Source organism: Rhinoraja longicauda, chromosome 3 (genome assembly GCF_053455715.1).
Source record: "Rhinoraja longicauda isolate Sanriku21f chromosome 3, sRhiLon1.1, whole genome shotgun sequence".
Lineage (NCBI taxonomy): Eukaryota > Metazoa > Chordata > Chondrichthyes > Rajiformes > Arhynchobatidae > Rhinoraja > Rhinoraja longicauda.
The window spans coordinates 15,085,261-15,108,488 of record NC_135955.1 but is presented as its reverse complement, the minus strand read 5'-3'; the positions used below and the strand labels follow the sequence as shown (position 1 = coordinate 15,108,488).

At 40.9% G+C, this 23,228-nt stretch overlaps 1 protein-coding gene across 5 annotated transcripts in view; it reads right to left on the bottom strand.

Annotated features, from left to right (window-relative positions):
• Positions 1-498: 498 nt before the first annotated feature.
• fbxo8 (F-box protein 8) overlaps positions 499-23,228 on the bottom strand; it is a 66,295-nt gene continuing 43,565 nt past the window's right edge. For 2 of the 5 annotated variants that reach the window (XM_078432128.1, XM_078432125.1), the window contains exons 3-7: positions 20,965-21,091; positions 16,377-16,495; positions 12,990-13,186; positions 9,200-9,325; positions 5,677-6,093 (exon numbers count right to left, since the gene is read on the bottom strand). In XM_078432128.1, the coding sequence (XP_078288254.1) occupies positions 6,023-6,093; positions 9,200-9,325; positions 12,990-13,186; positions 16,377-16,495; positions 20,965-21,091 (640 nt within the window). In that variant the 3' untranslated portion in view covers positions 5,677-6,022. Of the gene's footprint in view, positions 588-801; positions 990-1,735; positions 1,800-5,676; positions 6,094-8,621; positions 9,326-12,989; positions 13,187-16,376; positions 16,496-20,964; positions 21,092-23,228 lie in introns of those variants that run through there. The other 3 variants (XM_078432127.1, XM_078432126.1, XM_078432124.1) reach the window with 3 other exon arrangements.

The window sequence follows — 23,228 nt, the reverse complement described above, 5'->3', positions numbered from 1 at the left end:
AGATATAGGAGCAGAACTAGGCCATTTGGCCTATCATGTCTGCTTCGCCATTTGATCATGGCTCATCTACTTTACCCTCTCAACCTCATTCTCCGGCCTCCTCCCAAAAACTTTGGACGCCCTTACTAATCAAGTACTTATCAATCTCCACTTTTAAAATACCCAATGACCTGGCCTTTGCTGCCATCTGTGGCATTGAATTCCGCAAAACCCTCTGACTCAAGAAATTTCTCATAAAAGGTATGTCCTTTTATTCTGAGGCTGTGCCCACTACTACAAAACACCCCCTCCACATCCACTCTATCTAGGTCACCCAGTGTGGGGCTTTAAAAATACAGTTTTTACAGTAAACCAGATCTAAAATTCACAGTTTTTAAACAAATCACGCTCTCCTGCCACTATCAATCACAGTAACATGTGCACATCAATTGCTCTCTAGATTTCCCGCATAGCTAGTCAAAGTTTTCCACTTCTTACTTACCATTACTTTCAGGATAACTATGAAACATCACATTTGCTGCATAATTGATAATGCCTGGATTGAAATCCATTGCAGAGTGCATCTCCTGTCCACGTTATAAAGTTGTCTGTTGATAAACACCACACTGTTAAATTCTATTTAAAAGGTGAGCACACTCAAAGTTAAAATTATGCGCAATCGATTAAATGTAAACATTTCAACAGAAAATAAAAATTCTCAAAACATTCCAATAAAATGAACACAATAGCAATCAGTATACAAATATAAAATGAAGACAAGAGATAGTTCATTAAAATTTTAATAAAATTTTTATTTGTTCAGTAAAAAAAGAAACATCTCCACACTGTAGTCAAAATAATTGAATTCTGAAGTAGGCCTGTAGCTGGAAAATGAAGTCTGAGATCAGGGTCCCCCATCCTATGTTTTCTTTCAAATTTTTGTGGGAAAAGTCCCATTTAGAGCTTGACAGAGTAGCATCTAACTTTCAGATCTGTTGGTTCACCAGCTGCTGTTCATGTCACGAAAATATAAAGTTAAACCACAGGCATTGATCAACTTTCAAAATAAAGACAAACTTTACATTTGCAACCAGGACATTTCATATACTGAACAATGCACATGATAAATCCCTTCTTATATTATTGATCAAGTTAAAATAAGCAACCAATCATTTCTTTATAGTTGATTGCATCCAACCCCTTGCTAGTTGAAATTATTGCAAGAAGCCAGGAGAAGAAAAAGAATTACAACCTTATTCTTTATAAACACAATTTTTTTCTCTACTTCACTTCTTACAAAGGTACAATTTTCTTGTGTTTACTACCGTATAAATTTCCTCCAACTTATGTTATAAAGGTAGAAATTTATAAGCAGGCTGTCCCAGAGTGGAAATCCTTCAGCAAAATCTTCTGCTAAACATTACTTTGACAACCAAGTGGAAAAATATGCTTCCGAGGAACCAAGATAAAGTGTATTCATGGCCCTAAAGCAGTCCGCCCAACACTGGTGTTTTCTTTTGTCACATCTGGGTCCACTGCAGATTGCTCGACAGACTGCTTGTCACGTTTACCAGTAGTTCTGTGAACAATATTTCATGCAACCAGAAAAATAGAAAGCAAACTGGATGGGACTTGCTGGATTTGACCTGACTGGTAATGAACAACTGATCTATGCTAGGATTGTACAAAATCTATCAAAAGGTTATTTTTCAAAATACACTTACTCAATGATAAACTAATATTAAAAGACACTAACCTAAGAAGGGATTTCCCCCCCTTTTACTTTGCACCGAAAGGCAAGATTTTCAGAACGTTGCTATCTGTAACAACATGATACAGCAATCAGACAACAAATCTTTGTGCAAAAAAGAATTCTCCTACAATTAAACCAAAATAAATTTAATTTATTTTTAAAGTCTGTAAACAGTACTGAGCTCATCCTATGTTTGAAAGCAAATGTGTCTATATTGAAGTTGAAAGTCAATTTAAATTTTGGAACATGTTTTGTTTTTAAACTAAACATGCTCCAGTTTATATCTTGGAACAGAAAGCACATATTTTCTGCTTACATTCAACAGTCTTTTTGCATTTCTACATCGTAGAGATAAAATCTAGAATCAAATTTCAGTTCAAAGGAGGAAACAAAGTTGGCTCAGAGTGTGTTTCAACACACATCACCTACCAGAGGGATCTGACAAACCAAGATCTTGGTCCATTGCTAAAAGAGACCAGGACAACACTACTCCATGGACATTAGCACACATAGCAAACATACAAATTCCTTGTATCTTTACAAACTTGGCTAACAAATTAATTACAATTTAGGGTTGGATTTCTAGTTTGGGCAAACAACTGCCCAATACTATACAAGTCCACTGCTGATTTTCCAGCACCCTGCTTTCACAGTCTTTCTGGATTATTTGTTTTGCCGGACCAACAGAGGTCACGGCCTCCGAGAGGTGTCCAATGGTATCGGAACAGTCCGCCCAGGGACAGAGATACCGGCCTGTAGTAGGCCTTGGAAGTCAGCTAATGGAGTGGATCTGCTGGCCCTGGCCAGGCCAAAGTTCCAGAGCCCTGGCTGAAGGGAGCAAATTCGGCCTGCCAATTGGTGCAGAAGTCACGATGAGGTCGAGATTGACTGCCTTACCCGGCCTAAACGCCACATTTTCGTGGGGGGTGGGGGGGAGGGCATACACACACACTCCCAAAGCGGGGTGGGCTTGGGGTAAATTCAAGTGCCTCTCGTGATTTTGTCTGGGTTAAAGGAGGCACTGGACCATCAGTTGCTGGACCATCAGTGGTGGACTTGCAGAATATAGAAAGCCACTGGTATAGAAAGACTCTTCCTCGCTCACCTCACCTGATCCTTCACATTCCCAATCCTCCCAAATCTTCTCCTTCAGTGTCTCCTCACCTCCTCCTTTCGAACACCTGCATCCCTTCCCATGACTATCAATCGGCAATTTTACTTCAGACCGAAGGGAATCAAGAATTACAGGAATTGGTGCAGGAAAGTAGACCCACGATAAAACATCAGTCACAATCTTATTGAATGGTCCAGCAAGTTCAAGGGGATGAATGGTCTGATTCTGCTTCTATCCAAGTTCTCTCTTGTACAACTACCACATTTAATCCACACCTACCTTCACTGGACAGTACACACCATTCTGTTGGCCTCCACTCTTCATCTGCTATCCCACTTCCCCCCAACCTTCACCATCCTTGCTCAAATGGAAAACTGTTCAAGCTGTAATGCTTCCACTCTAGAACCATTGTTGCCGCCCCCAAACGTCAGTATTCAACCTGCTGCAAACAGATATTACTTGCACTGGCTCTCATTCAAAAGAACGAGCTAAATGTCAGTCAGTGTCCACTTGCTCACTGAAACATAAAAGAGAATGGGCCTTACACATTACATTTGCAAGACAAAATAAAGAAAAGTCCTCCACCAACCTTTGGTATAACACTGCTCTGGCAGTAAAGCTCCAAACACCACATCCTGGAAAGTGTGGACCTCTTCCCATTATTTGGAGCCACCCTCCAATGAAGGCAAACATCAGTGACAAAAGTCACCTTTGCCGTCAGTACATCAGCAGAACCATTTCCCATCTGAGGAAGATGATTCCTCACGCCCCCGGATAATGTACCACCGTCACGGACTCTTTAGACTTTAGAGATACAGCCCTTGTAGGGAACAAGCCCTTGTTGTGGGAGGAAACCAGAGCACCCGGAGGAAACCCAGGCAGTCACAGGGAGAACATACAAACTCCGTACAGTCAGCACTCATAGTCAGGATCGAACCCGGGTCTCTGGCTCTGGAAGGCGGCAACTCTACCGCTGTGTTACTGTGAGACTCCCTCCAAATCCATTGGCATGTAAGTGAAGCAAGTTCAGTGTCTCCTGCAGGCCAAGGGCAGCAGCATTAAGCTGCTTATTATATTCAGTCAGATTTGGTGGGTGGGCTTTGCCTATTGTTGGAAATCTGGCATTAGCCATGCAAAGTCACTGAGTTGTCCCACAGCAAGGGATGACCAGGTGGACTGAGGAAACTCCTCAAGGAGGTTCTCAAAGCCTCCTTGGAAAATGTGCAGCATCCTCACTGAATTACGAGAATGACTAAAAATATCGGAGGAGCTTCTGGAATGGCATCGAGAAACTCATCCATTTGACGGGAGCACAGATAGAAGCACGAGGTTGACTGGAATTTAGGATAAGAGGGGATCTTATAGAAACATATACAATTCTTAAGGGATTAGACAGGCTAGATGCAGGAAAAATGTTCTCGATGTTGTGGGAGTCCAGAACCCGGGGTCACAGTTTAAGAATAAGGGGTAGACCATTTACGGCAGAAAACCTCTTCTTGAGAGTTGAGAATCTATGGAATTCTCTGCCACAGAAGGCAGTGGAGGCCAATTCACTGAATGTTTTCAAGAGAGAGTTAGATAGAGCTCTTAGGGCTAGCAGAATCAAGGGATATGGGGAGAAGGCAGGAACGGGATACTGATTTAGGATGGCCAGCCATGATCATATTGAATGGTGGTGCTGGCTCAAAGGGCCGAATGGCCTCTCCTGCACCTATTTTCTATGTTTCTATGCGTACACCGCCCATCAAACCATCTGCCTGCCCTCCCATCTGCCTGCCCTCCCATCTGCCTCCAGTTTCACCCATGGCAGACACTGAATGTCCTGCACCTACCTCAGTACTCACTGATCTGGAATGGAAGCAAGTTATCCCAAGGGACTGCCGGAGAGAAAAAGAGGGGTGAAGAGATAAAACAGGAGCTCCATTGCAAATACAGAGTATTCTGAGAGCGTTTTGGGAAAAGAGTTTAAACAAGTGAATTTTACACATAATTTCCTTAGTGAATACTTCTTTAGACTTCAGACTTTGGAGATACAGCACGGAAACAGGCCCTGCGGCCCATTGAGTCCACGCCATCCAACAATCACCCAGTACACCAACACTATCCTACCCGCTACCGACAATTTTTTACCGAAGCAAATTAACCTGCATGCCTTTGGAATGTGGGAGGAAACCGGAGAAAACCCACATGGTTGTAGGGTGAACACGGAAACTCCATACAGAGAGCACCCATAGTCAGGATCGAACCCGGGTCTCTGGCGCTGTGAGGCAGCATCTCTACAGCTGTGCCACTGTGCTGCCCTCAGGCTAATTATTTTATGTCAGCTGACACCCACTGCATTAGTCCTTCAATTTAACGTGCATGGTTCTGATAACAGCAGATAGACTACTTCACAGGTTTGAACTTTTCCCATATTCCTGCATTGATTTGTCATTTATCAAAGTGAGAATGCCAAGCTAATGGTAAATTGAAGTAATTATGCATCTTGGGCCTATGTGCATGATGCGAAGAATGATACTATCAGAAGATCTGCCACGTAAAAACCACATTCAGAAAACCTGATACTATCAGAAGATATCCCTCGTAAAAGCCACATTCAGAAAACCATTCTTTTACTCGTCTACTTCTGCATCTTTCATGCATCAAAACATTAATCAACTTCAATCTGTAAAGTGTACTGATGATAAGTGCTGAAGAGGCTACTGTGATGCCAGAGCATCAAGTTCTTGTCCCACAATTGTGAACGTTATTAGATTGAAAGAAAATAAGAGATCAATTCCAACCCATTGCGAGTGAACAAGTAGAAAGCAAAAGTACTGTGGTGACACAAGAGACAGCAGATGCTGGAATTCAGTGCAAATAAAAATCAGTGCATCAAGCAGCATCTGAGGGGACAAAGAGGTGGATGACTTTTCGGGTTGAGGCCCTGCATCAGAACTGAGAAAGTAAAGAGGGAAGGTAGCCAGTACAATACCAAATGTTGATGGGAACATTGCAAAATGTATTCAACTCATCCACTTGAGTATTTTAAGTGTTGTTTTAAAAATGTAATTGAAACACAAGCTAATTTCAGTCATAGAAACACAAGCTGATTTTTAACTCTGCATTAAAAAATAGAAATGATTGCAGCGTGTTGAGAAGGAACTAAAGTTCAAGTGGTAAATTTGCAATGCATATTACCTGTATATTCCAAATTGATGTTTTTGTCTCCCTCTTTTAAATGACCATATAATGTCCTCGTTTCTAACTGATAATGGGAGATATTAAAATGATTTATAAAGAAAAATAAACTTTTACATTTTACCCTGCTTCACCTTTGTATAATAAAATGTGATCTTTAGAAACCAGACTTTAAGTCTTCTTGAAAAAGAATAAACTTTAGGTTCTTCAAATCTCCCTTCTTCTCATAATAATTCTACGTAGAAACAGTGTCAATGAATGAAAGCCTCTTTCAGGAGATCTAGTTATGTGGCTATTATTTTAAGTGCCAGGGCTGACTGCAAAGAACATACTCACAACTTTAACTAACCTTCAGACAACATTCAAGTGCAAGTTTTGGATTAAATACCCCGCCAGTCATAGAAACACAAGCTAATTTTTCTTTAAAAAAAACCCCAAAGTGATGGAGTAACTCAGCGGGTCAGGCAGTATCTCTGGAAAACATGGAAAGGTGATATTTTGGGTTGGTACTCTTCTTGAGACTGATTGTGGTAGTGGAAGGGGGGGGGGGGGGGGGGATGGAGGGTGAAGAAAGAAAAGCTGGGAGGAGGGAAAGTCCAAAGTCTAGCAAGTATTAGGTGGATACAGGTGGGGGGGTTTTGGAGAGGCAGGTTGTTGGACAAAGGCCCGAGATGAAAAGACTAGAGGTGTGTGATAAGGATGGAAGAGTTGTGAATTGTACAGCCAGAGGAAGGAATATAGGTGGAAGAGAAAGACAGGTCAGAAATGGGTTCGTCCAGCTGGGTCACTGAGGAAGGGGAGGGGGGAGGGGGGAGGGAGGACCATGAGAAGGGTTGGGTTACCTTTGGTAAGTTACCCAAAATTGGAATGTTCAACCCTCATACCATTGGTTTGTAAGGTACCCTTGTGGAATACGAGGCGTAGTTCTTCCTGTTTGCACGTGGCCTTACTCTGGCAATGAAGGAGGCCCAGGTCAAGAAAGGTCAGTATGGGAATTGGAAGAGGGAGTAAAGTGGTTAGCAACCGGAGATCCAGTCGGCCTTGATGGACCGAGTACATTTGATCGGTGAAACGGTCGCCAAGTCTACGCTTAGTGTCGCCAATGTACAGACCACATCGGGAACACCAAATGCAGTCGAGGTTAGAGGAAGGTGCACGTGAAACTTTCGCACTTGGAAGGACTGCTGGAGTCTGTGGATGGATGCGAGGGAGAAGGTGCAAGGACTGGCGTTACCTCTCCTGCTGTTGCAGTGGAAAGTACCCAAGATGGGGCTGGTTTGGGTGGAAAGGGTTGAGTGAACCAAGGAATTGTGGAGGGGCAGCCTCAGTGGAAGGCGGAAAGGGGCGGGGATGCGAAGATGTAACTGGTGTTGTGATGGAGGAAATGGGTGGGATGGATTTCTAACCATTTTAGATCCTCTTCCCATTCCCATACTGAATCTTCTGTCCAGAGCCTCTTCCATTGGCAGAGGCCACACGCAAACTGGTGAAACAGCACTTCGTATTTCCCTTGGGAAGTTTACAACCCAACAGAATGAAAATTACATTTTCCAATATTAGGTACCTAGCTAATTACAATTACAACCCTCCACCTTACACACGTTTACCTCCACTCTTGCCTGTGCTCCACCTAAATTGCCACCCATTTCTCCACTCCCCCATTCTTTCCTCTGGCTTCACAATTCACAACCATTTCTACCCTTATCTCACACCTTTAGTCTTTTAATCTCTGGCCTTCATTCAATCATCTGTCCACCCAACAACCCCCCCACCCCCTCCTCACCTGTATTCACCCATCACTCTCTTTCAGCTTTCCTCTCATCTCTCATCCCCCCACCACTACAATCAGTCTGACGAAGGATTCCAACTCGAAACTTCACCTATCCACATTCTCCCGAGATTTTGTCCGACCCACAGAGTTACTCTAGCAGTGTCGTTTTTGTAAACTCGCATCTCCAGTTCCTCGTTTTTACATTCTCCTAATTTTTCCCTTGTTAAAATAAGTCCAAATTTAATGTTAACATTAGCGTACCAAGTGCCAAATATTACACCCTTCATGGTAAAACTGCATCAAAATTGGAGGTTGAAAATACTTCATAAACAACCAAGTTTTTTTTTCTCCCCCTTACAACAACCAGAATATAAATAACAACTAGTTTAAGTACCACAACAGGAGATTGGTTGTATTTAATTTTTGCTATTTCCTAATATACCACATACTTCAAGACAACTTCCTATGAAAAAAGAAATAAATTTAAAAAACAAAGATTTGCTTTGTTTTAAATAGAACAAACATCCAAAGTGTATCTTTTAAACCAACAGACTTGATTAATAGCTTCAAAGTTATATTCTTTCACCAGTGAATGCCAACTATGAAAATAGATCTCTGTTGTAAAACTAGAATAGGACTAACTTAAAAAAATCTTGGCAACAGACCATCAACCTGACACACTAACTTTGTTTATCCAATTACAGATGTTGCCCGAACTACTACCTTTAGCACTTTTTGATAAAGTATCAGTGCAACCATATCAAATGCCAGAGATCACATTAGAAAATGCTCTATTTTTTTATGTCACCTCTACAGAATGAAAGCTGACAAAGGAAAAATACAAACCCTTCATACAGAGAAAATTCTTTTAGTTAAAATATTTCACAAAATAGTTATGATTATAAATCTCTCTTATTCTGCAATATTTACACACATCACATGCATTAAAAAAGAGGGGAAAAAGGTTAGGGGGGGAAGAGGGGTCATGTCATTGTCCCACTTAATTTGTAAACCCTGTTACCAACTTCTAATGCTGTATAGTCCTTGCACTTTTATGACAGTTTTGAATTAATCCTTTTCCCAAACTGGTGCATCAGACCATTGGCACAACTGTGTGCAACTCATGATAACCAAACAATATAAAATATATAACAATATAAACAGGTATTCAGTTACTAAAGTGCTAACAATGGCAAGATGGAAACAAAGGTTCCGATTGTACACAAAAGCTTACAATGACCAGCACTAAAATAATCCTCATTTGAAGAGGACAACATATGTCACTGTGCAATTTCATAGGTTTAGCTGTTCTGTTAACTTTGCAAATAGCGCTTTTCATTTTAGGCAGCCACATGACCAACTAGGTAGATATTGTCATATAGATGTCCTACAAAATCCTCACTAATATTGTGGGCAGCACGCCTTGTATTCCGGATAAATTCCCGCTTGGACATCTTGTTCTTCACGTGTGGACTATTCAAGTCGATGGAAAGCAGGATCAGAGAATAGCAAAGTACATAAACAGCATCTGTACAAAAAGAAAGAACAAAACCTTGCATTAATTTAAGAGACGTTGTCCTAGATACGACTGACCACATTATGTAGAAGAACCACTTGTTAGCAATCATTTTTGGTTGCTGAGTTTCATAAGAATTCTCCTTCAACTAGAATGTTTTCTTGTATGTTTAATCACTAGAATGATTTATCTGTGGAATTCTTTGCCACAGACAGCCGTGGAAGCCGAGTCATTGGGTATTTTTAAGGCAGAGATTCATAGATACTTGATTATTGAGGGTGTCAAGCGTTATGGGAGAAGCAGGAGAATGGGGTTGGAGTGGGAAAGACTGATCAGCCATGATTGAATAGTGAGTTGACTTGATGGGCCAAATGGCCTAATTCTGCTCCTGTGACTTATGAACTTAGATTTATTTAGAAATAGGAGTAGCTGTTGGGCCGGAGGGCAAATGACCACAGTATCAATGCACTTTGGTTGTCAGGGATGAAACAAAGATTGCAGTGTAAAGGGAGATAGCTCCCACATCCACACACATGTGCCAAAGAAAAGACACAAAGAGCTGGAGGAACACAGCAGGTCAGGCTGCACCTCTGGAGAAGTAAAATAAAGACACAAAGTGCTGGAGTAACTTAGCGAGTCAGGCACCAGAGATCCTGCCTGACCCCTGAAATACTGCAGCTCTTTGGGTCTTCTTTTGTTAACCAAAATCTACAATTCTTTGTGTCCACGCTAATATGCAATTACTTTCCAATGAAATGCATGCCAGGGGGAAGGTCTTGTGCGACAAAGGACTTGGCAGGTCCATCATAAGAAATTCCCAGCATGCAGTGACAAGTGGTCTCCTCCAGAAAGGACAAGCCCCACAGAACGGAACAACGCTGAAAGAAATTTCATCTGCTCCATGAAAATGCCATGGTGATTGGTATACAATGATTTAACCCTGCAAAGTGGAAATCGTCATGGGAAATGTTTTTCCATGGGAAATTTGTGCTTTAAGAAGTGCCACTCATCAGGAGAAATAGTGATGTAGCAAGCCAATTAAGTAATTAGACCTGGGATTTATTCATGTGTTATTATTAGTGCAGGCAAATCTATAATAATCTCATGTGTGGCACCTTATTGAAGGTCTGAGAGAGTTAGATTTAGCTCTTAGGGCTAAAGGAATCAAGGGATATGGGGAAAAAGCCAGAACTGGTGTACTGATTTTGGATGATCAGCCATGATCATATTGAATGGCTCGAAGGGCCAAATGGCCTACTCCTGCACCTATTTTCTATGTTTCTATGTCTTCTGAAATTTGTAACTATAGAACATAGATAAGTACTCATTGGCTGAACCATTTCAAAAAAGATAGCCAATTTGTCCACTACCATTTTAATCACAAAAAAACAAATCTTTGGTCTCTGAGGCACTCTTAAAAAGGAAAGAAAAAAAAATTGGAGTAACTCAAAATGCAACTCAGTGTGGGGACTTCCTACCTAACAGTCACCACACTTGCAGCACTTCATTAAATGAAGTGCATTGAGACATTTTCAGACCCTTCAAAAATCCAAGCTTTCATTACCTTATTTCTTTTCTTTCATGTTAAATACATGAAAAATACTTCAAAAGTAGGCATAAAGAAATACAGAAGTGGTCTGAAATGCTGGCATAAGGGCCAAGTTGAAGCAACATATCATCATTCAAGCCCTGAATAATACCAAGACCCTCAGACTTCATTGGAGACCCTCAGACTGTCTTTAATTGGACTGTAACTTGCACTAAACATTATTCCCTTTGTTGTGCATTTGTACTGTGAATGGCTCGATTGTAATCATGTACTCCTTTCCATTGACTGGATAGCATGTACCAAAAGCTTTTCACTACCTCGTGACAATAAACTAAACTAAGTTGTGAGCCATGGAATCAAGAAATGAGTAACAGAAGAAAATAGAGAACAATTCTCCTTGTCATCAATGTCAATCAAAATTAAAATGGAAATTTCCAGGGGAAAGAGCAAACCTGACAAAAGGCATTGGAGGTTCTAATGGAACTACAAGGAACTGCAGATGCTGGAATTGTGAGCAAAACACAAAGTACTGGAGTAACTCTGCGGGTCAGGCAGTGTCTGTGGAGGAAAAGGATAAGTAACGTTTTGGGTCGGGACCTGATCAATCCTGGGACATCAAAGCAGATCAACAGCTGTGTGGTCAGATCAGATGTCTTATATGATGCTTCAGTCGCTCATTTTTCTGCCTTCTACTATAGACTAAAAGTGGGACTGTTTGCTGATACAAAACAGCTCATGTCAGCCAATAGCAAGACTCTGCACAACATCTTAGACTGATGAAAGGCAGGCAATCATGCCATAAAAAGAATTCTATTGCTAGACACAATTCATAATCTTGGCTAAAAAAGCTTTATTCCATTTTTGTTGCCTTTTTTTAAAAAAATGGTGTGCAACTAACAGGGCACATCAAGGCCATGGTTTGAAGTGTTGCAATTCAGGAAATGTTAAATTAAATTAAAAGCAACATATTTAGGGAGCTTTAAAATCTGCACTATTTTTATGAATACTTTAACAATTATGGCTCAAACAGTGTACAATGGTGTTTATGCTCCAAATAAGACGACAAAATATCTCCAAATATAGCTCTGTGCAGGATTGAAACATCATTCAAGTTTACTTTGATGGAAGACATCTAGTTACTCTAATCACCATTTTTTTAAAATTACAGCCCAGCTATTGTAAGAGTATTGTCACAAATTGAATTAGTTACTTACAAGTCATCTTGGTTGATTGAGAACTCCTGCAATATTTTGGCCAAATAGCACCACTACCAGAACTGAAACTGATGCAAATGAATGCTGGTTGTACATTACCATATAAATGGTAACTGTTCCAGACGTAAAAAGCCAAGTAACATGTAAACTCATTATTTGCGAGGGATACGACTGTTGAACACTTTCAAAACCATTGAAGAACATTTTCTTCAGGGGTTTTTGAATGTTGCGTGCACATTGCAAATGCTTCGCAGATCCCTTCAACGACAAATAATTTAATATTTATCTGCAGGGACGAGTCCTCTTCATTTGGGCGAGTTCCTAGTACAGCATTCATGCTGAGTGTGTTCCTGAATGGTAGTGTGTAGAATGCAACATAACTTGGGCATGGAGAACTGGTTGGTCAGTATTGAATTGCAGGGTTAGAGTGAGATTACAATGTCTGAGCTGTCTGCCGTTATTCAATAAGGTTTGTGTTCAACATATAAAATTAATGGCACACCATAAAATATCAAACTTCACTTATTACATATAAATACTTCAGTGAATACTGATCAAATTGTCAGAAACCTTAAGTCACTCTTTGTTCTGGAAAAATGCTCATTGGAGAAACGGAAGGTGAAGTAAAAGACAAGGTTTTAATATTTTAATACAGCAGAAACAAATGACTTTGACTGTTTCTGAGATTGCAAAATGTTAACTACATCCAGTACTCTTGGGTATTCTTTTCTTTCATTAATGAATTGCTGGGCCAAATTTTGAACACACTCGGGAACTGCAACATACTGAAGAGATCATGTTTATACAATCTCTGCAGGAATTCAAGTGAAATTCTTTGGCCCTGGCCTTTGGAAAGTCTAATCTAGCTCTACAGGCTGAGATAACCTGCAAAAGGTCAAAAGGAGATTATTACCTGGACTCAGGCCAAGTTCTCTGGTCACAGCTGGGTTACAAGAACAGAATCGCTGCGAGAATTTGGTGATTAGCGTCTCCAGGTACTCTCCTCGCTCTTCGGGAGCGTGAATGTGTCGAAAGAACTCTCTAAGTGCATTAGGTAGGAATTGGTTGCTGAAGTTGTGTAGCGTCACAAGCTCATCTAGCACATCCCTCCTAAAGAAAGAAAAAGTTGGCAGCAGTAAATGAAATATCCTGTAAAATAACAATCTGTGTCATTTTGAGTCAAAAGAAAATTATGCATTTACCACTTTCAGCTCAGACAATAACGGGCATCAGAACCACAAAGCACACTGGCTGAGTTAACAATATGGATGCTCAGTGTGAAATTTAGAGGAAGTAGAGAGTCAATGAAAGCTGGAGGAGAAGAAAGATCCTAAGCATGTGCAGAATTAATGCTGAAGTAAGACATGAACAAGGGACTAAGGGGAAGCCAAGCCACATCACAGAGCCTGCACGCTTTTATTTTTAAAATAAATTTATTTACATTTCAGCTTCCACTGTAATCTCTTTAGACTTTTATTTTAGACTCGAGATACAGCGCAGGAACAGGCCGTCCGGCCAACCAAGTCCGCGCCGACCAACGATAATCCCGTACACTAACACTATTCTACAAACGAGGGAAATTTTCACCGAAGCCAATTAACCTACAAGCCTGTACTTCTTTGGAGTGTGGGAGAAAACCAGAGCACCCAGTGAAGACCCATGCGGTCACAGGGAGAATGTACAAACTCAGTACAGACAGCACCCGTTGTCAGGATCGAACCCGGGTCTCTGGCACCGTAAGGCAGCAACTCTACCGCTGTGCCACCCAAATGTGTGTACTATAAATGTTAATTTGAATTCTGTAAAATAAAATGTTAAAAGCGAGATAAAAAATACCCTCTTTTTCTTCCATCGGTTAATGCTGTTCCCAAAACAATTGAGACCCAGGAGCTTGTATGTTCCTCTGGTGGTTGGTGGGACCTAGGGCTTCTAGCACATGACATATTAAGAATTAGTGTTGGAACAGCAATCAGGATGGAAAATTGTAGTTTGGTCTTGCTCTAAGAGGATTCAAGATGAGGCATTGTGGTCAGCATGGACGAGTTGTGCCAAAAGGCCCATCTCCATGCCATATGACTCTGACGAAGACTGAAGATATCTCAACAAAATTATAAAAGGATCAGATCAATAATGATCCTTAATGCCTCGATTTAAAATTTAAAGGCAGTTGAAGATACTGGTCTTCCCTAGCAGGTGGTACATGAAGTTAGTTTTAAAAGAGGCCACTGGCCAGGAATACATTTTCATCTGTGGATAGCATTTGAGAGAACTTCCATCAATTTTGATTCTTTGAATGTGTGAAGAACGGTGGGGTAGGATATTGGTTTTATTAGGAGGGATTATTCAGAATGGACCAATCCCTTGAAGTTCAGAGGAATGAAAAGTGATCTCTCCAACAGGTACAAAGTTCTTACGGGACTTAAGAGAGAAGATGCAGGGATGGCATTTCACTGGTTAGAAGTTCTAGATTCAAGGGGAAAATCACCAGCCTGAAGATGTCACTCATTCCAGACCACAAAAAAAAAAAAAAAACTTTCACCCATGGGACAGTAAATCATTGGCATTTTCTATACAGGAGTGCTGTGAAGGCTCAGTCAGAAATATATTCAAAACAGAAATGGATAGATTTTTGGAGATTAAGAGAATCAAGAGGAATAGGGCTAGTATAGGAAAGTGGCACTGAGGTAAACTGACCAGCAGTGATATTAATTGGCAGGACAGTCACAGGGGACACAGAACAGGGTGAAAATGATGACCGTAACTTGGAAATGTTTACAAAAATGAGTCAAACTGCACAAGTTGTGGGTAGAACCGGCACTCAATAATGATGGTAAATAGCTTTAAGTTAATAAATTTTATTTTTAAGTAGAAAGGGTCTTCAGCTTACTGTTTTCTCTCCTGGGCCCTATTGCTTTTCAATCTAGCTAAAAATAATCTTTATTACTTTAATTAGCATTTCAGCATTGCAGAATAAGAGCTGCAACTCAAAAACTAGAAACAAGTCATTTCTCAGAGTCTGCTTTACATCCATGGATGGAAAGGTTATCTAAACATGCCCAGACTCTCAACAAATTTACCCAGTGGGCCCAAGCCCTGCAGACGAGGAAGATTCCAGGTTCAATCCTTGACATTGAGACAGCAACAATGCCTCAGTGTGCCAGATTGAAAATCAACCAGGGTTTGCGATTCCCATCGGCATTCAACAACCCCTGCAGGCAGTTTACGTGAATGGGTAATGAAATGCATGTAGCATACGCACGTCAAGCAAGTGGAGTCAAGTTCACTGTTTAGCCCCCATGGACCAGAAGCTCATTCCCATCCACCGGTGAGGCTTACAGAGGAGTAATGTCACGTGAGAGATAATAGATCGGAAAACATGTATCCAAGCAAAATGGAGAACATGCAGGGTTTAAAAAATAGAAATTGTCAGGTAGGAAGTAAATACATTAATTATATCTGTAAATAATTTAAGTAACTTAGCCTATGTGAATTTTCACATGAAACAGCCACAAATTATCCAGACCAAAAATATGATGACAATTTGTGATAGGCTTCTTCAACCTATAATCAACTGGAAAATAAGATTGACAGTCTAGTGGATAAGTATTAAAAAAAAAGTTTTTAAAGGTCAGTCTCATAGATTGTATTTATTTGTCAGGGCTTTTAAAAGAAATACTATTCCATTCCTATCATTTGGGAAATTGCTCTTTCATTAGGGAAATTGCTCTCTAATCCGAGAAGCAGGGAAACGTTGGAAAGAACACAATAGAGATGACAAAGATCGATTTCAGTGATCAGCTGAGCAAGTTTACAGATTACATGCATGCGAGTGCCTCAAGTTTGATTCAGATTGTTGTGGTGCATCAGATATTGTGCCCAAACCCACTATGGAAATCAGCTCCTTAATAACCCAGATTTTTCCCACTCTGTAAAGAGTACAGGTTATCAGATTTATAACATCTCTCAGCCACTTCCTGCGATGGATGAAATGTTTAAGATTTCCCACACACTCATTTCTCTCAACAGGGATTCGCTTCATTACTCTATGTTATAAATCATTCTCGAGATGCACCATTTCTCATCTATCCTGGGAATCCCAAAGAATATGATGATGGGCCAGCTTTTTGAATTGCAGTTTGACGTAGCTGAGGTACTTTTTGGTCTTCCTCAAGGACAACAGTCAACTGCATTGGTGCATGACTGGAACGCAGGTCAGAGTCTGGTCAAATATAGCCCCTTACCCACATTAACTCAGAATACTGTCTGGTTTGGGGTTCAGACACGTGTACAAGAATGTTACCTGTCATCTAAATAAATTCGAAGTTTCTTCCAATTTAGTGTTCTTGTGTAGAAAATAAACTTTGCAATTTCCTTTTGGACATTGTCCAGTATGCCTCTGCGAAAAAGGTAGCCTATTCCCTATAAGGAAATAGAATCTGTAATATGCATTTTAAACATGAAACTAGTAATATATTTCACTTAACATGATAAAATTAATAAACATTCTGTGATCGTGGTAAAATTGGTTTTCCAGATACAGTTATTGCCCAAGACCAGATGGCGATAGGTGGTCTCTGTAAATTTGCACACTCGTGCCTCATTGGAGCACAGAACTGAAATTCGTCACAAGAGTCGAGTGTTTAATTGTCATATGTACCAACAATGGAACAATGAAATTCTTATTTGCTGCAGCGTAACAGGCCCATAAACGCAATAAGCAATGATAATATAAACAAAAATTCAATAAATGAATAACCACAATACTAGTGCACAAAAACCCAGCGTCCTTAGTGCAGCCAAATACAGTCCATAGAAGTTCGTGGTTGAGGTTAGTGTTGTGCAGTGTTCAGGAGCTTGATGGTTGTTGGAAAGAAGTTATTCTTGAACCTCATGTCTCTGTATCAGACTTTTCAGTGGCAAGAGTGAATTAAGTGTGGCCAGGGTGATGTGGGTCTTTGATGATAACTGCCTCTTTTTGAGGTAGCGCCTCCTATAGATCGCTTCAATGATGGGGAGGTCAGAACCCGTGATGGAATGGGCAGTGTCTACCACCCTCTGTGATCTCCTTCATTCCTGGACGTTCGAGTTGCCAAATCAGGCCCTGACACAACCTGCATGTATTAGCATTCAAACATGGCAACTCTTGATAAACATTAGCAGAAGTTTGAAAATTAGATGTTCATCTTTCAATGACCCCCAAGAGGAACCTTCTCATTCACAATACTACCATAACACAAACTGAAACAATAGATGAAAGTGGCCAAATACTTTCTGGAGCATGAAATGTGAGAACTACTACAGAAATAGAAAATGTTCTAACTTAGTCTTAAGCTATTATTTGTTAACATCCGCTTATGGCATTGCTAACACAACCTCTGGTGATAGGTTTAAGGCGATGGATATTCCAGATCATAGGATAACACGTCAATGTTGTAATGTAAGAAATATTTTTTGTGGATGGTAACAGAAAACGAAAAACACAATGCATGTCATGTTTGATGAAAATAGACACAAAATGCTGGAGTAACTCAGTGGGTCAGGCAGCATCTCTGGAGAAAAGGAATAGGTGACATTTCAGGTCGGAACACTTCTTTAGACGTTCTGACCAGAAATGTCACCCATTCTTTTTCTCCAGAGATGCAGCCTGACCCGCTGAATTACTCCTTCATTCTGTGTCTATGGTAAAAAAATTAGCATCTGCAGTTCCTTCCTACTCATGTTTGATGAATATTTATTTGCTTCACTGGAAATTCATCGTGGACCGCTAATAACTGGGAACGTTTTGTTTTTTTGAAAACTTTTGTTCTGTGGCTCAGAATGGAAGGAAATCAGATTAGGTCAAATCCACATCCGGGGTGAGAACTAAAACACTTCCAAGTGACCTGCTATTATTATCACAAGCATGTAAAGAAGCATACCATTTTGACAACTGCAAAGCCTTTCCCAAGCCTACTGGTTAGTGGAAAAATATACTTAAAAAAAGATAGTGAAAATGGGAATCAAAAATTGCGGCAGGAGCTTGATCAGTTGGATGGGTGGAGTGAGAAAATTGTTAATGGAGTTTAAAGGAGATAAGTGTGAGGTGTTGCATTTTGGGAGCAGGACTTTCACTGTAAATGGCAGGGGTCTGCGGAGTGTTGTGGAGCAGAGGGATTTAGCAGTGCCGGTACATAATTTCTTGAAAGTGGCGTCACAGGTAGATAGGGTGGTCAAGAAGGTTTTCGGCACATTGGCCTTCATCAGAATACTGGGATGTTATGTTACAGTTGCACAAGGCATTGGTGAGGTCACGTTTGGAGTATTGTGTTCAGTTTTGATCATCCTGTCGTAGGAAAGATGTTGTTAAGATGGAAAGGGTGCAGAGAAGATTTACAAGGATGTTACCAGGACTCAAGAGCCTGAGCTAAAGGGAGAGGTTGAGCAGGCTTGGATTTTATTTCTTGAGCGCAGGAGAATGAGGGGTGATATTATAGGGGTGTGTAAGATCATGAGGGGAATAGATAGGGTGAATGCACCCATTTACCCAGAGTAGAGGAATCAAGACCAGAGGACATAGGTTTCAGGCGAGGGGGGGATTTAATAGAAACCCGAGGGGCAACTTCTTCACACAAAGGCTGGTGGGAAAATGCAACAGGCTGCCAGATGAGGTATTATAACAACATTTAAAAGACAATTGGACAGGTACGTGGATAGGAAAGATTTAGAAGATTGTGGGCCAAACGCAGGCAGACACGCGAGTTGGGCACGCGAGATGCTTAACAGCTCTATCAAAGCTGGACAACGCCGACTAGAAACCACACTGTAAATGTAAATTCTTTCCATTAAAATACCATTTGGCTGCATTCACAAAATGTCCTTGAGATATAATAGGTGGCATCAGCCCATGGCGAGAGAAAACGGTTTATAATTTCCAGTTCACTGGACTAGAGTGGAATTGCTCTTTGAGCAAAGGTGGACTTTTGTTAAAGTAAAAAAATTAAACTGAACCCAAAATAAAGATGAAATTAAAATTATTGCATTCTTGGCACAGCTGCATTGATTAATGCAATTTCTGATTGTAGCCTATCTCTTAATTCTAGATACTATTCTGATCACATAGTAAATCAACTCTAGCCATTAAAAAAAAAGTTATATAATGAAGCCAAACTGCCTTTATTACATTTACTGTTCATGGTCTACATCTACTACATTCGCTTAGATGGCATTCAGAATACCAAGGGTAAGATTAGGACAACTATACATTGAACAATACTGAAAACTGATATTCTATTTAATCAAAGATAGACACAAAATGCTAGAGTAACTCAGCGGGACAGGCAGCATCTCTGGAGAGAAGGAATAGGTGATGTTTTGGGTGGAGATCCTTCTTCAGACTGATCTTTTAGATTCATTAGATCAGTTCCATTTTCAGTGCCAAATCACTCCTGCCATGTCCTAACATAATCAGCAAAAATGAAAGTTTTAAAAAAATCCACCTCATTCACAATACATTGTGGTAAACCTCAAGCTTCTAATTAAAATGGGAAATTTCAGTATTTTTAATTCATTACATAAATGGACGTTCCACTGTGGCCACCTTGGTGGATTTCAAATTCAAAAAGAAAGAATGGCCAATATTTAGGCTTAGGTTTATTATTGTCACATGCACTGAGGCTCAGTGGCACTAAAATTTGGTCGCTATTGGCAAACAGTTGTGGGATGACACGAATAAACAAAACCGAGGTTCTGTGAAAAACTCTATGTTGCGTGCTATCCAAACAGATCAGATAATGCTGTACATAAATTTAATTTTCAAATTCAAGTGCAATAGTTAGATCAAAGGGGAAGATAGAGTACAGAATATATTTCTCAGTATTGTAGTGCACCAGTTCCACAGACAATGTTGAATGTCTGCAATTGGGTACAGGTGAATCGGACAGTACCATGGCTTATGGAAGGAGCATTCAGAAACCTGATAACAGAGCAGAAGAAGCTGTTCCTGAGTATGGTAGTATCTGCTTTTAAGTTTCTGTACCTTCTGCCAATTGGGAGCAGGGAGAGAACTTTTGAATAACAAGGGACCAACAAAGAAAAGCAGCTTCAAAATATTGCTACAAGGAGCATGAAAAATGAGAAGTGACCTCTCCAGGCAATCCCGAATCGGAAGGAATCCGCTCCATACAAAACTCCGGTAACCATGGATTGGAAACCACCTCAAAGATCGGGTATCTCTCCCACCTCCTGAATCAGAGTCCTACACACAGAAGCAGGCCCTTCTGTTCCTGTTTCTGTGCTATAGGACTCTTTTCAGAGTCTGCATTGACCATCAAGCACTCAGTTACAATAATTCCAGTTTATTCCCCTCACATTCCCATCCATTTTCCCCCACACACTTTGCAATGGGCAATTTACAATGGCAAATTTGCAAGGGGCAACTTACAATGGCGAGTTAATCTACCAATCTGTACATCTTGTAAATGTGACGGAAAACTGGCACACCCAGAGAAGGCCCACGTGATCACAAAGGAGAATGGACAAGCTCCACTCAGACAGAACCAGAGGTCAGGATTGAACCTAGGTTACTCGAGTTGTGAGACAGCAGCTCCAGTAGTTGTGTTGCTGTGCCAACCTGATTCAGGGATTCTATCACTATCCATCACCATCCCCTAACTACCTCCCACCACCACAGGATGGCAGGCAACATTTCTGGTACTTAATAAGGCCTTGGGTATGTGTGGAAAAAAAATCACATCACTCACCTTTTGGACCATCACATCCTGCTTTTGCAAATTAGCAGATGACACACTTCTATTAGAGTTTATTTCCACTTAAGTAAAACACCTGGTTTGCATAAAGAATGCCAGACTTTACATTGCATTTAGTATAATGGTCATTGAACATTTAATTACCTCGTGAGGATTAGCATTGAAGGTAAGGCTGCCTTCATCTAGCTGCATATAGAGTTGCCTGTAGTTTAAACCTGAAGGATGGACTCGATAATATATGGAACAGTGACCCCAGGTGGACTTGCACAACCTGAAACAAAATTCATGCCGCCTGTTGGTATTTTTAAAATCAAGACTTACTGGTACTTTACACTTACTATTTTTTTGTTCTGTTTGAGTTGAATTCCCAGACCGAATCCTAAAATAGAGCGCCAACCACTGATAAAATTTTATTTTAAAGCGCTTTACAAGGTTTTCCAGTACCAGATTATAGCACAATTAGGTTGTGCAATTCCACTCCTGTTCTACTATTATTAATATTTATGACCGTACTTAATAATTGACATTCACCAATCAATTCATCTTAACGCTGTTTTGGACTAAAAGCAGAAGAAAACCAAAGTTCTTAATTAGAACATTACGAGTACAGATATTTATACATTTAAATGGAAATGTAAGGCAATTGATAAGGTCATAAGGAATAGCAGAATTAGGCCACTCGGCCCATCAATTCTACTCCACCATTCAGTCATGGCTGATCTATCTCTGCCTTCTCCCCATAACCTCTGACACCTGTACTAATCAAGAATCTATCTATCTCTGCCTTAAATTTATCCACTGACTTGGCCTCCACAGCCTTCTGTGGCAAAGAATTCCACAAATTCACCACCCTCTGACTGAAGCAATTTCTCCTCATCTCCTTCCAAAAAGTGACAATGTAGGAACTAATCGCATTTAATTCTGAGGCTATGACCTCTAGTCCTAGACTCTCCCACTAGTGGAAACATCCTCTCCATATCCACTCTATGCAAGCCTTTCACTATTCTGCTTCCATGAGGTCCCCCCTCATTCTTCTAAACTCCAGTGAGTACAGGCCCAGTGCCGACAAACACTCATCATAGGTTCCTGGGACCATTCTTGTAAACCTCCTCTCGACCCTCTCCAGAGCCAGCACATCCTTCCTCCGTTATGGTGCCCAAAATTGCTCACAATATTCCAAATGCAGCCTTAGAGCCTCAACATTACATCCCTGTTTTTGTATACAAGCCCTCTTGAAAGAAATGCCTTCTTCTTACCTTTCATATTCCATCCGCCACCTGGTTCCATCTCCCCAGCATCCCAGCCTTACCTAGTGCCACGTGACAGAGACCGTCCTAAGATGCTGCATCCACGACGTCCGCCCGATGGCTCATCGGTCGGCAGGACCAGGAAACCCCCCCCCTCCTCCCGGACAGGAACTAACGAAAAGGCTCAGAGCTCACCCGAAGGCTTGATCGGCAGGTCCGGGAACACACCCGAAATGTCAACCATCTCTTTGCCTCCACAGGTGATGCTCGACCTGCTGAGTCCCTCCAGCAGTTCGTGTTTGCCCAACATTCCAGCATCTGCAATCTCGTGTCTTCACGTGACAAACACTATTGAGCACCAGGGGAAACAGTGCAAGTGAGCTTGCACCAGTTATGCTCCTTATCTACAGCCTTCAAAACCCATTTCTTTTATAATCTCTCCAGTGACATCAGTAGCAGTCTAGCAGAGTTATATTGTAACTGATAGTCAGAGTTATACAGGCCCTTTACAGGAATCTGTACACCTTCATAAGATCTTCTCTCTTCCTCCTGCACTCCAAGGACTAAAGTCCTAGCCTGCCCAACCTCCCTATATCTCAGGCCCTCGATTCCTGGCAACAGCCTCATAAATCTTCTCTGCACCCTTTCCAGCTGGACAACATCTTTCCTACAGTATGGTGCCCAAAACAGAACATAATAATCTAAATGTGGCCTTATCAATGTCTTATAGAACCGCCACAGGACCTCCCAACTTCTATACTCAATACTCTGGCTGATGAAGGCCAATGTGCCAAAAGCCTTTTTGACCACAAGTGACACCACTTTCAAGGAACCTTGATCATAATGCTAATAATATAAGCAACTGAAATTATTTCACTGGAATGTATGAAAAGCCCAAAACCACATGAAAGTTAGTTGCATGATTGAAACCCAACTCATAATTTGAAAACTAGCTTAATTTTGAGTAGTTCAAGAGTCAGAGAGTGATAGAGAGAGTCTGAAGAAGGGTCTCGACCCGAAACGTCACACATTCCTTCTCTCCTGAGATGCTGCTTGACCTGCTGAGTTACTCCAACATTTTGTGAATAGTGTTGAAACAGGGCCTTCGGCACAACTTGCCTACACCGGCCAACATGTCCCAGCTACACTCGTCCCAACCTG